General features: G+C 38.8%; 1 protein-coding gene across 1 annotated transcript; it reads left to right on the top strand.

The window, feature by feature from the left end:
- The first annotated feature begins 1322 nt into the window (after nucleotides 1–1322).
- On the top strand, nucleotides 1323–5816 carry il1b (interleukin 1, beta). Its single transcript, XM_034602859.1, has 6 exons — nucleotides 1323–1493; nucleotides 2818–2869; nucleotides 3139–3322; nucleotides 3733–3909; nucleotides 4452–4576; nucleotides 5290–5816. The coding sequence occupies exons 1-6, from the start codon at nucleotides 1462–1464 to the stop codon at nucleotides 5521–5523; spliced, it is 804 nt and encodes a 267-aa protein (XP_034458750.1). The 5' UTR covers nucleotides 1323–1461; the 3' UTR covers nucleotides 5524–5816.
- Nucleotides 5817–16907: the final 11091 nt, after the last annotated feature.

Genomic DNA, 16907 nt, shown 5'->3' with positions numbered 1-16907 from the left:
AGTAAACGAGGCGAATATCGGCCGCTACCGATATACGGCCGATACATCGGTGCACCACTACTTAAAACCTTAATTTTTGATAAAGCTTATAGTTGAAGCTGCTTCAGATCTGTTCCTCGACAGCTCTTAGTAATGCTGCTATAGGCCTAGATGGTTGGGGGGACACATTACACATGGAGCTTCTCTTTCCTCCTCTTCCTCTCATCAATACATGCTACGGACTTGATTTCTTCACTTCTTGCGGAGTAATTGTGCTTTGTTGATTCAGATCCAGGATTTGTTTTTATTTGTTTATTCGTTGACGTTTTTATTATGTTTATTATTGTTATTTATAAAAAATTGAAGGTTCTAATGTTCTTAGTTTTTTTGAAAATTTTACTTATGCAAATGAAAAATTTGAAATTAAAAGTTATTTTACCGATCGACAACGTCACTCTTGATGAGTGAAAGCTGCCACTGCCACAGGTCACTGCTCACCTGTTTGTTCACAGTTTGATAAAAATGTAACGCCTCCCGTGTCCAAATGGCACCAAATTTGACATGGCCCTTCTTTGGCTCCTTAACAATAAACATGCCAATTAAAGTCAATAAGATGAACTGGTCTCAAGATATGTGAGCAAGACAGACAGACAGACAGACAGAAAGAGATTTCTTGAATTATTAGACAGAGGACTCAGACGAAAACATTCCTGCATAAAAGGCAACATGAGAGGCGAGGGTTAGGGTGGATTGTTCAAAGTTACCATGAGACAATGAAACACGTTCCACTAAGTCCATTTTGAGTAACAGCTTAATGCATTTAAAGCTTATCAGACACCAAACACTGTAATAGTTTGTAATACTCACATACACAGTTTTACTCTGGAAAAGTTATCACAGTGGCAACAGTTTAATTTTGTCAACAATTGTGAGGGGTTCTGACCTGCAGCCAGTTCCATTTTGGATCCAATTTCTGGAGCTCTGCAGCCAGCAAATACCAAATCCCACCTTTCATCCAAGTTCTCCTTTTACTCTCTCATTACAAACATGGAGGATCAGCTCAAATCCCAAAATGCAAAATCGTTGCGTCGTTGTTGTCACTATCATCATCATCATCATCAACAAAACACATACAGGACTGAAAGCTTGAATGGAGGAGTAATCGAAATTAAGATTGGTGAGGCTTTAGCAAAAGATCAATATCTGTTCAGTCATAGTGTCCTGATCTATGAACCAGTGTAATTTCCACACGCTGAAACAATGACGTGTGACTTGTGTGATGGCAGCTTCTGATGTCATCCAGAGAGAAAGTTAGGCATGTGGTAAACAAAAGCAACAAGGAAGTTGAAAGGCTGCTGCTGCTGTTAAAAGGAGAAGTGTGAGTCTGAGGCGCTCAGTCAACCTGCTGTGCAACCACCGTCGGGAGGCAACAGACAAATCACTGACAGAGAGAGAATCACAGCAGTTCACATCAGGACAGTGATGGACTTTGATTTGTCTCAAGCTCTTCCGAGGTAAGTTTAAGAAATTCTACAATCCCTATTCATGTTTTGGGGGAAATATCCAGACTGCAGGTAAAAAACAAAGAATGAGGGATTTTAGATCGTACTGGATGTGTTAAGGGAGCATACAGTGTACCAATTGTGTTGAAGTGACATATTTTATCGGTGGCTTCTTAACCAGCAGATAATTTGAAAGTTCAAGTTCCTGCAACATATAATCTTTCAGCATTACAACCTGAGTTAGTGCCTCCAAAAAGGGAACAGCTTCGATCCTGTCGGAGGATGTGTTTCACTTCTGATTATAACATCTTTTACCTAAAAACACGCATTAACAAAAAGAGTTAGAATAAGTGGTGGATTAGCCAAAATCAGCTATGGAAGTTTGATCAGTGTATTATTCACAGGGCCGTGTTATCTGGTACAAATAATTCACACACAGTCAAATGTGTTCTGAGCCATTTGAATCTGCGAATCACATTTAAGTTTCATTTTTGGTGCTGTCTTCACGTCCTGTCAAAAAAATAAACACTACACAGAGGACACTAAGTTTGTTCATCTACTAAAGCAAACCAGGCTGTTGAACTTGTTTTTTTTTTTACATATTTTAACTCAATTCTTGAGTTGATTGAACAATTTCACAAATGGGCATTTTCGTATTTCAGGTTTGATCTATTTGTGAACTCTACACTCTGTTCTTAGAGTCAAATTGAAATTATTATTATTATTATTTGAGCTTGATTAAATATCCTATAGTGACGCGTTCTTTAAAACCTGGAAAAACGCTCAACACTAAGTCCACTGTGGGAAAAGTTGCCCACCTCAAAATTGGAATTGCCCCCCAACCTGAGCAGTCTAGATCCCGACTGTTTATCTTCCTGCTCTCCAAACAAAATTGTGTTTTTATAACAGTGTATTAAAGTTACCAGTAAATGCACATTTTACTGGTTACTTTCTACAGTTTATGCAGCTCACTGTGTATATTACTGCAACAGTTTCTCATGTTTCCAATTAACATACATTTTTTTTAAACTTTTTTTTCAACAAAATAGAAAGAGAACAGAGCCTTAAATAGTCACTCTAAGTTAGTTGACATATTTTGTGAATGCGTTAATGTTGAATTCTTCCTGCTAAAGACACTAAAATGTTTATGGATGGCCACCGGGCCACCGGGCCACCGACATGGGTAGAATTTCTCTCTGTGCAACTGATGGTCAGTCTGACGGTGACAGAGTGTGTTTGTGCAGGAGAGAGAGGGAGAGTGAGGCTGTTGTTTTCTGTGCTATTTGGCCACAACTTTTAAAATAACCTGCAGATCCCATGGTTTTGTGTATTTCAGCCCACTTGAATTGGACGAGAAAGAATTTGAATCTTGCTGCTTTGACATGAAGGTAAGTTCCTTTAACATTTGTGGAGCTGCTATAAAAAAGGGAAGTAAAAAAAACAACATGAGACAATGTCCTACTTTGGCACAGGATGGCTATACTATTCTAACACAATGAAGGGAGTATCTGTGGAATTTAGACAGGCTCTATTCTCCTGTACAGATATGATGTGTAATATACAATATACATAATATATAGTGGCATATACAGCAATGTGTGAGGATGGTCAAAAATGTCTCAACAGACATGATGTGTGTTTGTTCTCGAATGTGTAGGATGTTCAAGATCAGATCATTACACTTGAAAAGGGACTGTCCCTGAGGATTTCAAAAAACCCACGCTCCATGAAGGCTGCAGCTACCCTTGTGCTGGCTGCGAACAGGGTGAAGAACATCCTGTCTCAAGAAGGCCAAAGTGACAGCCAGCGCTGCAGAATGATCCTGAACAGTGTGATAGAGAGTGAGTAACATCAGGACACATGTTAATGTCTCACATCATTATATGCTCCCTTAAATGTGATAAAGTGGATGAAGAGCCATGCGTCAGCTTTTAAAATCTGATGGTCACCACCACTAATGTACAGAAACAGCAGTGTTTAAGTATTTAATTTATATATAACAATATTTATTTTAAAAACAACTCTCTTGTCTATTTTTTTAAATGTAGAAGTTCTCATTTTGTATCAGGGTGCGGAAAGTAACTTTCAGAAACACGCTTCCTTTTTTATACAGGACAATGAGAGTTTCAGAAGCCTATGAAACAGCAGCTGGACTGTTTGCAATATAATGACTTTCAACTCTCCGTCAGATTTACACTGAGCAACTTCTTTTTATTGAAAGCTGCCAACGTTTCATTCCTCCTCTCCACAGCCACAATTGTCAAGAAGGTTGAGAACTACTCCACAGGAGAGAGGAAGCTGGTCTTCCAACGTCATCAGAGTTTGGAGTGCAATCTGACTGACAACGAAAAAAAAGATATCGTCTGCACAGCCACCGACTTCAAACTGATGGCCCTCACTCTGAATGCAGCAAACTGCAATCACAAAGGTACAAGTAGATTACTGTAGATTTCAAGAGGGAATTTAGTTTAGTTTAGTTTAGAGGGAGTTTATATAACAGCTACAGTTACTTATCACATTAAGATTTTACATGAATTAAATCAGAGGCCTTAAACCTCTTTGGCTTGTGACCTCTTAGAGAAAAAGCATCTTCATATTCACGCTCATTTCTATGCCAGTCGGTTTCACTTCAAAGGGATGTCTCTTATCCAGTATTTCACAAAATGCATCATCTCACGATCCCCTCAGATTGATCTGGTGACCCTTTGGAGGGGCCTGACCCTTACGTTAGGTCGGACTTAACTAAGTGTCTGTAAAAGTAGTTGAAGCCAGCTCCAACTCAAGCAGCTATCATGATATGATACTGATAGTATTTCTGTGTTGTTGGATTTTTTTAATGAACACATTTTATTGCTTCTTTTACCTATGTCATGGATTTGAATGCTTTTTTTCTTGCCAAGTAAAGAAATTGCAAAATTATACAACTGCAATGTTTTTAATCAACATCTTTTTTTCCTGTTTTTCTATTAGTGACATTTAAAATTGGGACATATATCTCTTCTGGTGTTGGTCAGACTGTTGTTCTGTCAATCATCAATCACAACTTGTACATTTCCTGCATAATGGACGGTGACAAAGCTGAGCTGAAATTGGAGGTGAGACACACACACACACACACACACACACACACACACACACACACACACACACACACACACACACACAGACACACATTGTTATTTTTGGGGACATAGACATGGACCTCATTATAATGTCATAAATTACGTCATGAGGACTTGCTTTTTGCCCCCCTAAGGAAAACAAGTTTCCATAACATGGTGATGCAAACAGATTTAGGTCCCCACAACACAAGTGATTTCAAACACACACACACGGGCCATTCTGTTTCAAAATGAGAAATTTCACTTGAGATACTATAAGTACATTTGACCATTTTACCAATAATACATCTTTTCACTGTAGTTCAACATTTATTTCATTTCAATATTCAGGTTTTATCATATATATATTGGATTTCTTTTTCAAATCCTTGACTTTTGAATCTTACAATTTAGCATTAGTAATGTCATTAGTATAATATCATAAACAAGATTTTATGTCCAAATTTACATCTCATCATTTAGTTTTTTCCATAATCAACATTTTACATTTTTTACTTTATTTAGACTTTGTAAGTTAAGTTTGACCCTTTCATTACTCCTTATTCGGATACAACTTTCAAAAACAAGTTTGTAACCTATAATTTTGACTTTGTAAATGAAAATCTTTACTTTTGACTTACTATGAGCACTTTTTTATTACATTACTTTTCATCTCATTTCTATCTGCTTTTTTTTTCTTGTTGCAGAACTACAGTGGAGAGGATTTAAAGGTCATCTGCAGCGATGGAGCCAAGGACCGTTTCCTCTTCTACCGCAGGGAGACAGGATTAAATGTTCAGACATTTGAGTCTGTTATGTGCCACGGCTGGTTCATCAGCACCTCCTATGAGCAGGAGGAGAAGCCTCTGGAGATGTGTAAAGTGGACTCTGCCTACCGTATCACCTCTTTCAGCATCAACGAAAGTCGCTTATGGCGTTAGAGCTGTGTGCAGTTTGAATGTAACCGGAATTATGCTTAGGGCGCTTTTTAAAATAAAACTTTCTATCCCTGACCACTAGATGGAGCAATCGCCCGGCTTTTGATAATGTTATATGAGGCAGCGGTAGCTATTCAACAAGTATTACCCACCATTATAGTTTTTAATCACTGGCAAACTACTGTTTAAAAGTTTATCTTCTTTTCTGGAGAATGTTGTAACAGGATATTCCTCACAACTACTAATATACATTGTTCTGATTCAACGATAAATGTGGTTTTTAATGTATTCATTCAACTTTTTTAAATGCAGAGCTTGGTGAGGGTACTTCTTGATGAAGATTGTAAGTGTAACCAAGCCTGAATGTTTCACAATGCACCGTATTTAAATGTACTAATTTGTATCTGCATTAAATTGAGCACATTCATAAATATCAGTCCCCTAGTTATGTCTTTTTCATCAAGATACATGAATTATCCTCTGAAAAACAATGAAAATGTTGAAAAATTCTCTCCCAATGTTAAAGAAAGTGACAGAAGTAACTGGATCTACCCCCTGATCGAGATCAACATCAAAATTAAATGGGGTCTTTTTTCCTTGAATCATGCCCCACCCCTCTACAACATGTAATAGAAATCTGTGTAATAATGCTAACAAACAAAGCAGCCATCTGGATTCTACTGAGCGCAATTTGAAATTGATGACACTTTTTGGACATCATCAACCAATAAAAACATACAAGGTTTATTATAAATCAATTAATCAAATGGATCCAAACTTCTAAAAAGGGAAAGATACACAGAAACCTCAGAGAAAGTCACAAGTGAGGGATCCCTCCCCCAGGACGAACTGAAGTGCAGTAGTGTAACAGAAAAAACAATTTAGAGCAAGTTCTCTACCATGTGATGGGATGAAAAGAACAGTGTTGAGTCACGATGAGGTTCAAGCAGAAGCAGTCTCTAAATTATCCTCCATCCCTGGAGAGATATCACCATCCTGTCAACTTGGGCTAGGGGTTAGGGTTACATGTGCAACACTAGAACATTCATGTCCACTTCAGTTTGTGGAAGACAAAAATAAAACTGCTATCATCAGAGCCCAACTTAAAATCTGTAGAAAAACTTGGATGTATGTATGTAAGTTCTCCTTTATCCAGTAAGTTTGGTTTTTATTAGTTATTTGATGACAGAAACGGGTTGAAACATCATGATTGACAGCTTACACTGACTCCTGATTGGTCGAGCACATGTATCGACAGGAACCTTGCTACCACGGTGCCATCGTGATCACTACAGACTGTGGCTCCAAATGCGAAGATGACAGAGATCATATCCGGGGGTCGATTTTAGGTTCATTTCTGGGGAGGAACAGGAGAAGTGCTGTCCATTTTATATGCAGTATTGATAGTTGTTGTTTTTAATAACTGCTTCTGAAGTGAATAAAATGTCAGAAAAATCATTATATTAAGAGTCTCTGAAGAGTTTTCGCAAAAGATTGAGAAACATGGAACATCTGAGAAGCTGGTAGCAATTATCTTTGTTTTTATTGGAATTTTTGCTTTAAAATATGTAAATGATAAATCGATTAGGGCCCCTCTGTAGGACGAGGGCATCATGGTGAACAGGCCCTGACAAGGCGTGCACAGTCATCTCACTTCCTGGAGCCACTCTTACCAAGACACTGTTAATATATACAGTCCATGCTCTTACCACCGGGACACGTGCAGCGGATGAGGCGCCATGTGCTCTAAGATGGTTTACTTACTTTATTGGAATCCAGAGCATCAGGTTATAATGCTGCACACCTGAATGAACGTGATTGGGTGTTTCTAGATACACAGCAACGAATGAGCCAATCGCTGTAAAGCATACTACAAACACAGGCCTAGTTAAAGCTCTGCCTCTTCTATTAATGTTTTTATAGGGTCTGAAAATTATATATTTTATAAGCTTTATAAATGTGAATAGGGTTTTGTGAATGAAAAGAATTATGGAATAATTATGTAAAACAATCTGAATTCCAATTTTTACATTTCTGTGCAGAGACTCACACACTCAAGTGCAAAACGAGAACACATCTACTAAATCTGTGCATGCGTCAGTCTCATCCTGTGGATAGAAACCCACACAAAAACACACACAGATTTCCTTTTGTTCTACTGTTGCTTAAAAAGGGCTGAAAAATTCCCATGTGTAAAAAGATTTAAGTGCATACTGGTTTGTTCCACAAGCACAATGCCTGTGCTGTAAGACACCGATCTTTGTTTGTTGCATTTGAACGATTGCGATTGCGATTGCTCCCATGCAGCATGATCATTGAAATTAAGCTGAGTTTCCTTCTCAGTCAGAAAGTCATACAAGTGCAAAAGATGGAGACTGATGGAGCTCATGAGCTTCCTTTAAATCATTTCTACAACTTAATTTTACTGGAGGCAAAATGATCTGTTTAAATGAAAAGCACCAACCAAACCAAAACTATTTGTCTGGTGTGGTCTGACTGTCTTACTGTGATTTTACCACTTCATCTGAAACCACTTGACCTCTCTCATATCTGCGGCATGATATGAAGCTACAGCAATCTTAGCATTGCTTAGCACCAGGACAGGAAATAGGCGGAAACAGCGAGCCTGGGTCTGTCTGAAGGTCGTGATGGTGGCCTCAGCAGAGACTCCAGGAAGTCGAGAGTGTGCCTCGCTTAAAATAACACAGCAGTCCTGCAGTAAATCCTCCCTCATCGAGGTTATATATAACAACACACACCAGACAATAAAACGCGATGAAGAAAAATGGAATAGAAAATCTTGTCATTGGATAAAAAAATAAATAAAAGCTGTAAAATGCATTTGCGCATGTTATTTTGATAGCAGCCATCCATCATCTATACCTATATATATCACGGGCAAGAGGCGGGGCACACCCTGAACAGGTCGCCAGTCCGTCACAGGGCCAACATACAGAGAAAACAGTCACATTCACTTGCAACTCAAGGTCTCCAGCTAAGCTAAGCGGCACATCATTATGAGTGGATACCAGAGAAAAGCCGCACGCAAACTCCACATAGAAAGATCTTGGTATCAGATTCAAACCCAGAACATTCGTGCTGTGATGCAACCGTCACTCTGCACATTGTTTAAAAAACAGTAGAACTGTTTAAGGAGGACTCACTAATGAAAAGGAATAATTCTGAAGTTGCTCCAGAGCAATAACACAGGACAAGAGAACAGCCCACTCTAAACAGGCAGATTTAGAAAGGACACTGCACCAGTAAATGCAAATGTTCTTACTGATTTCTAGAAAATGGGAAACTAGCAAATAATCACATTTGAGAAGTCGGAGCAATTAAATTCGTGGAGCTTTTACTTAAAAAAAGACACCAGTGTTTAAATCAATCAACTAATCATCAGCTCTAGATGACTTTGGTTGGTTGCCAGATAACATAATAAAGGGCAGTAAAAAGGGATTCCGTCTAAATAGAAGCAGAAGACTGCAGAAGAAGTGTGATGACATGGAAATACTCACGTTCTGTACAGATACCTTATTATAGTACATAAAGTAAATATACCTAGTTATGCATCACTGCATTTGAAGCTCTGTTTTATTTATTGTTCGTCTACCAGAGGCACGCACAGACATAACAGCCTGTAACCTGAATTTCACAGCACTCTCCAAATTAAATGTCAATCTGTTCTTACCCTTCACAATAGTGGACTTAAAGAAACCCAGCCAATCAGAGCAGTCCAGAGGAAGTCGACTTCCTCTCATTGGTACAGCCTGCGCAGGTTTGCATGGTGACACCTTCGGCTATTGCTCGACTGGCAACACAGCAACGAGAGATGCCGAGCTCTGCTGCGTAGCGCTGCTCCATGCTGTGGGTGCGTAAAGCAGATTACTGTGTGATGTGTGTTTAACTTTAAAGAGGCAAAACAGCAAAAGGGGTCAAGAACTGGAAATATTTCAAAGCATGTGTAGATGGGGGTGTTTCATCTTTTATTCTCATGGCTCCATCCTCCTGCTGCACATAAACAAACACACCCACACACACATCTTAGAGGATCCTTTTCGTACTTATTCAATCAGATTTGGGGGAAATCAAACATTATTTCAGTCTATTTTCTACTGAAGTGTAGATGTCAATGTCATTTACCAGTTTGTCAATGCAGCACAAACGTCTTTGCAAGCGATTGGCTAAGACAAAAACAATCACGTGTCAGTAAGTGAGAGAAAGGAGAAGATTCAGGTTTATGTGTGTGAGTGCATGAATAGAAGCAAATATTATATACAGTACCTCATATCGGAAAATGACATAAGTAAAGTAGGAAAATGCAGATGATCTCATCTCTGAAATCATGAGAAAAACTTAAATAACATCTTTGGAGCAGTCTCATTGATTTGCACACACACTCACATGTGCAATGTAGTGAACCTATTGCGTGTGGGCATATGATTGAGAGTGTGTGTGTGTGTGTGTGTGTGTGTGTCTCCCTCTGCCATGCACATTCTCAGCACATGGCAACAGAAGCTAAATATAGCCCAGCAGCACGGCTTCACAGCGGGATCATGCCTCCTCTAACGTAGGATCGCTCCCTGCTGCTGTCCCTCTTTCTCGGCTTCACACAAACACGGGTTCCCCTCGTGCACCTCTCACCCTCCCTTCCTGATGCTTTTCTTTCTCTTTTACTGCTTCACTTTTACCCGCCATCATTCTCCCTCTCTTCACATGCTCTGTTTCTGTTCACATGCACCTTTTCTCCTTTGGATTTCAGCTATTTATACAACCTGATGAAAAACTGTGTTGTTTAGTCTTGGTGACAAAATGAAAAAATATCTTACATATAACGTAATTTATTACATGAAATAAGGATTGTGCAATAAGATTACAAAAAACAAGCAGCTATAATCAGGCCAGATTTCATGTGAAAAAATGCAATCAGATTCACAGGCTCTGTTTTCAAAGACCTTGATTTTTGAAAATAAGTTCTTCTCAACCAGTCCAGTTGTAGTTTACATCCATATCTGTTCAGTCTCATAATAAATGTAGTGAAGACTTTGAAGGAATTTACAAAAAGGTTATTAAGTTATGACCAAAAATACACACTGACCTTGACTTTTGACCTTTGTCAAACAAATTCTAATCTGTTCATTCTTCAGTCCATCAAAGCTAATTTTGGCATTAAATTTGAAGACATTTCCTCAAGGCGTTGCTGACATTTGATGATCATTAGACAAGCTTTGACCACCAAATTTTAATCAGGTCATCCTTCAGTCAAAGTAGAAGTTTCTGCCAAATTTTATAGGATTCCCTCAAGGTGTTCCTGAGATATTACACTCACAAGGCTAAAAATGTGTTGTTAGGTCACAGTGACATTTGACCTTTGGCCACCAAAGGTCATCAGTGGATCCTTTGAAATCCAATTGTTTATGTTGCTTTCGCATCGTGGATGTTTTGAGTTTGCTACAGCCCAACAACATAACAGCTAAACCTAGTCGTAATGGAGAGAAACAGCAAAAGGCATTCGTAACATTTCAAGAAAATCAGGCTAGTCATGTTGGAAAAAGATGTCGTGGATCGAGCTGGTGGGTCAGGATGCTGCATCGTGATGCTAGATCATGAACGTGATGGTGGGTCATGGATTATGAATTGTTACTGTGATGGTGGATCTTGGATTGCGAATGTGGTGGCAGCTGATCATGGACTATGATTACAACTAGATTGCTTAGATATCCGATATGCTACTCATATACTACGATTATTGGCAATACCTCTATCATTACTGCTCCCTTCATCTCTGTCAGACCTTATCTTTTGAACTGTCTCTCGTCATGAACATTGTAAACATTGTTATTTTGTTAATATGCTCTGTTACAAGCAGCATCTGTTGCACTTCTGTCTGTCCTTGGAGAGGGATCACTCACTTGTGACTCTCTCTGAGTTTGTTTTTACATTTTTTCCCCCCTGTTAATATATCGAGGTTAAGGCAGAGGATGTCACACCTTATTAAACCCTTTGAGGAAAATTGTGATTTTGGAATATGGGCTGTACAAATACACTTTGATTGATTGATTGAGAATTGTCTCTATACGATCAGGGCTCTTACAATGTCTGAATAAACAACAGAATTCCTCAACAGAAAATAAGGTAGTTAAAATTAACTGCACCTCACCCAGTTGCACATGAATACATCAGTAATAAATAATCCAGTAATGTCATCTATATATAGCACTATGGAGTGAGTATATGTGAGTACAGTATTTTAAAGTTTTATACTTTAGCAGAAAATTTCTAATGCAGGATGTTTATTTGTATTTTTGTATTTTTGTATTATTACTTACTTTGTGGTAAGGGTCTCAATACTTGACACGTGTCTGGCACATTCATACTTACACTCATTCAAGTCACCCGGGTTATATCAGCGTGGTCCTAATGTAATAGTAATGGACTACTGGGAGCATGTGGTATAATCCTGGCTTGGTTTGGCACACTGCCTAGTGAGGTATTACATTGCTCACAGGCTGCATTAGTCCCACTGTTCACATGTGCATGCTTGAACACATTACTGCTGCACTGCCGGGAGGTGAGAGTGGGATGAAAGTGGTGATGGGAGGTCACTGGGGACATGGAGCTTTCCATCCATCCTTTGAACGAGATGAACCCATTTAGTCAAGAAATGACTTTGCAAAGTATAGACAGTAGATCTGTTGAGAATTTCTGCTGCCTTGAAAAGGGAAAATGTTTATTCTAAGTAGAAAAAAACCGTAAGATTTATCAACGATTCATTTCCAACTAAGGCTCCCCCTGAAAGTCCGAAGGTACAAATTATCAGTCGGAAACCCTTCAGTTAAATGAGATTATTCAAGATGCAATCATGTTAATGTTTTCTCAGTCAGTGTCCCCAGAAGTAGCTGCAGCATTAGCGCTCCTCACTTTCATGCTGCTCTATGGTGTAAAATCATTCTTTTACAACAAATCGTCCTGTCCACTGGCTGCAGATGCTGCGACGGGTACATAAAACATTTAGCAAATGTGAAAAGAAGGATATCAACAACTCTACCCAACAGCCATCCCTTTCTGCATGTGACAGATGTGGCACGTGCATGTCATGAGGGATATTGATTATGAATGGGGCCCTATTTACTATGTGGTTGCTGGTTTCTCTATAATAAACAGGAAGGGCCTTTGTGCAAATGTGTGTGCTGTAATACTGCAGTGATTAACCTGTTTAGGCCACCCGGGTGAAGCCAACAAGCTGTAAACTTAACCTATATACTTTAATTACTGTTTGTATCCACTTGAAGAATCTAAGTCCAGTGTTCCCTGTGTTTTAACTCTGTGTTTGGCCTCCACCTCCTCCTGAGGGAAACATTGACTCAGCTCTTCAGCTGCTAAATGACCCACTATGTTCACCAGCTGGTCTGCTGAGCAGGTACTGGGACTCTGTTTATCTGGAAACAGATCCCTGCTGTGACTGTAAACACGGTTGATGCGAGTAGTGACAGTGAAGCAGAACAATAAATCTGAAAAACTATGGTGAAAGACAATAAAACGTTCTGTAGAGCTACAAATGTTCACATTATATTTAGTCACTTCACGCATTGTTCACTGTTCACGATTCAGCGGATCACAACATTTAAACTAATTCATCTTCTAGAGACTGTGTGTAAAACTGTATCAAATTTACTATCAAACCATCTAATAATTGGTGAGATATTCTGTACACAATATCATGGAAAAGCATCCATTGACTGGCAAAAATTATTATGTTTAAGATTTACTGTGCAAATATTTCAGGTATTTAATATGAGAGGAAAACATGTCTATATACCCAAATGATTGTGGAACTCAGTCCCTGCACTGTTACATGGATCATACATCATATCTGCCAGTGTTAATCTACAAGACTCAAGTGTTTTATAGGATTCCTCATGAAGGAAATAGCAGCATCCAGTGTGAAGGGTTTGTTTTCTTTAGCTGCAGCAGTGTGCTCTCATTAGGGATTGTGAGGTGTCGTCCTCTCACCTCAATGCAGGAAAAATCTAGTTGTCTTGTAATGTGTGGCATTACATGCTGCTTAAATATTCACAGTGGGCCTCATTAATGGAACAGCTGACTGAGTTCTTCCTAGAGAAGGCTTGGCTGAACTGTAATTACTTTTAAAAACAGAACTTCCTAACACCTAACCTGATCATCTTTTTTACAGGCTATATATTGACAAAGAAACATCTACCCTCCATGCCCTGTCCCAATTCACCCCTTGGCCGTACCACTTGGCACTACCCCTTAGTTTTGCGCATAGCCCTTCAAACACCCCTCAACCATAGTGTATTCAGAACCCCCACTAAAAACTAAGGGGTAGACAGAAATTCCCAAACGGACAAAGCAAATCAACATGGCAAATGAAAATGTAATTGAATCACTATGACAAGCATTTCAGGAAAATCACATTTGATATTTTGCACAGGGGCCACTTAAGGCTCACATCCTTTTTGTCAGGGAAGTAGTATGGCTACACCCTATTTTTATACAGTCTACATGGGGTCATTGTAGAGGAAGTGAGGGGGGAGGTGGGGCAGATGATGCGCGACATATAGTGGCAGTGAATATCATACATATAACCTTTAAAGTCCCTTATTTAAAATCTTTTTCTTGATCAAATGAAAGGCACATTTTCGTCTCTGAAGTCTGTTTTAAGTGACAACTTGTGCCTGCAGAGACTGGTTGAATCCATTTGACGGAGGAGGACATATGACAGGTTGCCGGTTTTCCTTGGCACGATAACAAAGCTGACGAAAATGCCTCTCAGAATGGGTCAGAAAATGCTCTCCTGGGTGGCCAACCACCGAAGACTTCCAGGGTCCAGACGATCTTTCAAGGGATCCTGTTCGTGACGCCAAGTTTGTCGTGGAAACTAATCATGAGATTTGAAATAATGAGTTTCTCAGACCGGAGTTGTCTTTAGAGGTTAAATTATTAGCTCTGCAGAGGTTTACACAGTCAGCAAATATGGCTCAAAATGCAACAACAAGAAAATTAAAAAGGAGGGTTTTTATACAATGTGATGAATGGGAAACAGAACAGAAAGCAGACAGCTGTCTGGCATCACTGTTACAGAAAGAGGAATCAAATCCAGCACACAGTTGCACAAATGAAGGTCAACAGGAGGTGGAAGACATTGATGTTGTATCAGCTAAGTGCACAGAAAACAGTCAAAAGAGTAGTAAGACATTGATCAGTGGAATGAATACATTGCAAAAAGAAAATGTTAATAGCTAATTCGGACATATGCCCCACATTTAAGCAAGATAAAAAATAATGAGGCGAGTTACAAAATCTATCAATATTGGGGTTTCTTATGTTGCAATAGCAATATATCTGACAGTAAAATGTAAAATATTTGCTTCCGACTGGCAATGATAAAGATTTGATTAAAACATACATTTGGTTGTCTTACCAACATCTGTAAAACATGCTATTGATATACTTTATAAAAAGGCTTTTGTCATTTCTTAGCAGAGCTAGTAGCATGAATAATCTCATTGGAAACATTATGTTGACACAGTTTCATAGAAAAAGGTTTTATGCTGACGTTATAAAGACATTTCCCACTGTACAAACATTTTGCCAAAATATGCTGGATGCGGGTGCTGCCTGTATGTGCTTCTGACGCCATTTGCGGCCAAAGTCTGTGGTGAAGTAGAGCCATGTTATAGAGGTGCCACTCATACATGTAGTCAACCAATCGCGAGTCAATTTCAGCTGTCAGTCATAACGTTTCCCCCCATGATGAATATCTCATCAAAACCTATATTACCAGAAGAAATAACACTTGAATATATGTCATGTGATATGAACTCCCTTAAATCATTGAGACCATCTTTGGGAAGCTTTTGCTTAACGTGAGTGGACTTTTTAGTTTGTTCAGTGTCCCATCTGCTAAAATGGAGGACTAAGATTATGACCAAAATTTTATGCCAACCACCAGGGGGCCAGATGATTTGGCTTCACTTTTGTGAGCCGTCATGACGTCCATCTTTATGTACAGTCTATGATCTCAATGAACCAACTCCTATACACCTTTGTGGAAATCCAGTTAAAACTGACACTACCTTTGTAGAATTATCGTCAACATGCTGACATGAACACCTAGCTCACCTTGCTGGTAACAGTCACATCATTGGCATTGTTGTGGATTGATGCAAATTTGAGGGGAAATGGGATATGAGTAAAACTGGTGCAGAAACGGCAGCTTGAACAGTAGAACTTACACGTAAAAAAAAAGATAGGAAAGAAAGGAAAGAAAGGAAAGGGTTGGGGGTTTGATGTAATTCATAGATGTATGAAGGTGTGTGTGAATGGGTGAATGGCAAAAACCTAAACTGTTAAGCGCTTTGAGTAGTGATCAAGACTAGAAGAGCTATATATAAACACAAACCATTTACCATTTCACAATTTGATGTAATAATAATAGTTTAAAGGTAATAATGTTTTTTGTTTTTGTTGATTATTCTTTGCATGTTATTACATATAGTATACATCACATATATTGACTAAGACAGTGACTGATTTGTTAAACAACACTATTGGACGTATCCCAGTAAAACAAAATGCTGGGTCTCACGTAAGAGTGGCAAAGTATTACATTTAAAAAAAAATGTCAGTATCACAGCAATGAACTGATGGCTGTTAGTAAATACAGTGACATATAGCAAACAGGAACTGCTAAGCATTAATTCAGCATACTTAATTAAAAAGAATATACGCTTAAAGATTGCTCCTTGTGGCCTATGGTGTATCTCACTGAACCCTTTGTGTTCATTTAAAGGTTCAGTAGAATTTAGTGACATCTAGTGGTGTAGTTGCATGTTACAGCTGAATCCCCCTCACCTCACCCTCCCCTTCCAAACATGAAAGAGAACCTGTGGTAGCCTTCAGTTGTCATAAAAACTCAAAAGGTATTTAGTTTGTCCAGTCTGGGCTACTGTAAAAAACATGGTGGCCTCTGTAGAGAGGACCCGCTCCTGATGTAAATATAAAGTATTTAAATATAAAGGGCTTATTTCAGCGTAAAGAAAACAACAATTTAGATGAAACACACTAGTGAAAACATCACAAGGATTAATTTATTTAAAATTTCTGCCAATAGATCCCTTTCACCTAAATCTTACACACTGAACCTTTAATCCTGATTCTGTTTTAGTGAAGTGGCCATATTGTGTCAGCCTCAACAGGTAACACTGTACCTCTCTGTACCATGTTTTCCCCCTGAAAGTTTGTTTGAATGATTGAAATTATTAGCTTCTATTACAGAGAATTGGGCAGTAGTTGTACTGGAACTTTTAAAGAACCTTAGAATCAATCTGTAAATAACTTAAGAGCCACTTTGACAACAACAA

Source organism: Hippoglossus hippoglossus, chromosome 12 (assembly GCF_009819705.1).
Source record: "Hippoglossus hippoglossus isolate fHipHip1 chromosome 12, fHipHip1.pri, whole genome shotgun sequence".
Taxonomy (NCBI): Eukaryota; Metazoa; Chordata; class Actinopteri; order Pleuronectiformes; family Pleuronectidae; genus Hippoglossus; species Hippoglossus hippoglossus.
This window is presented reverse-complemented; position numbering and strand designations above follow the sequence as displayed.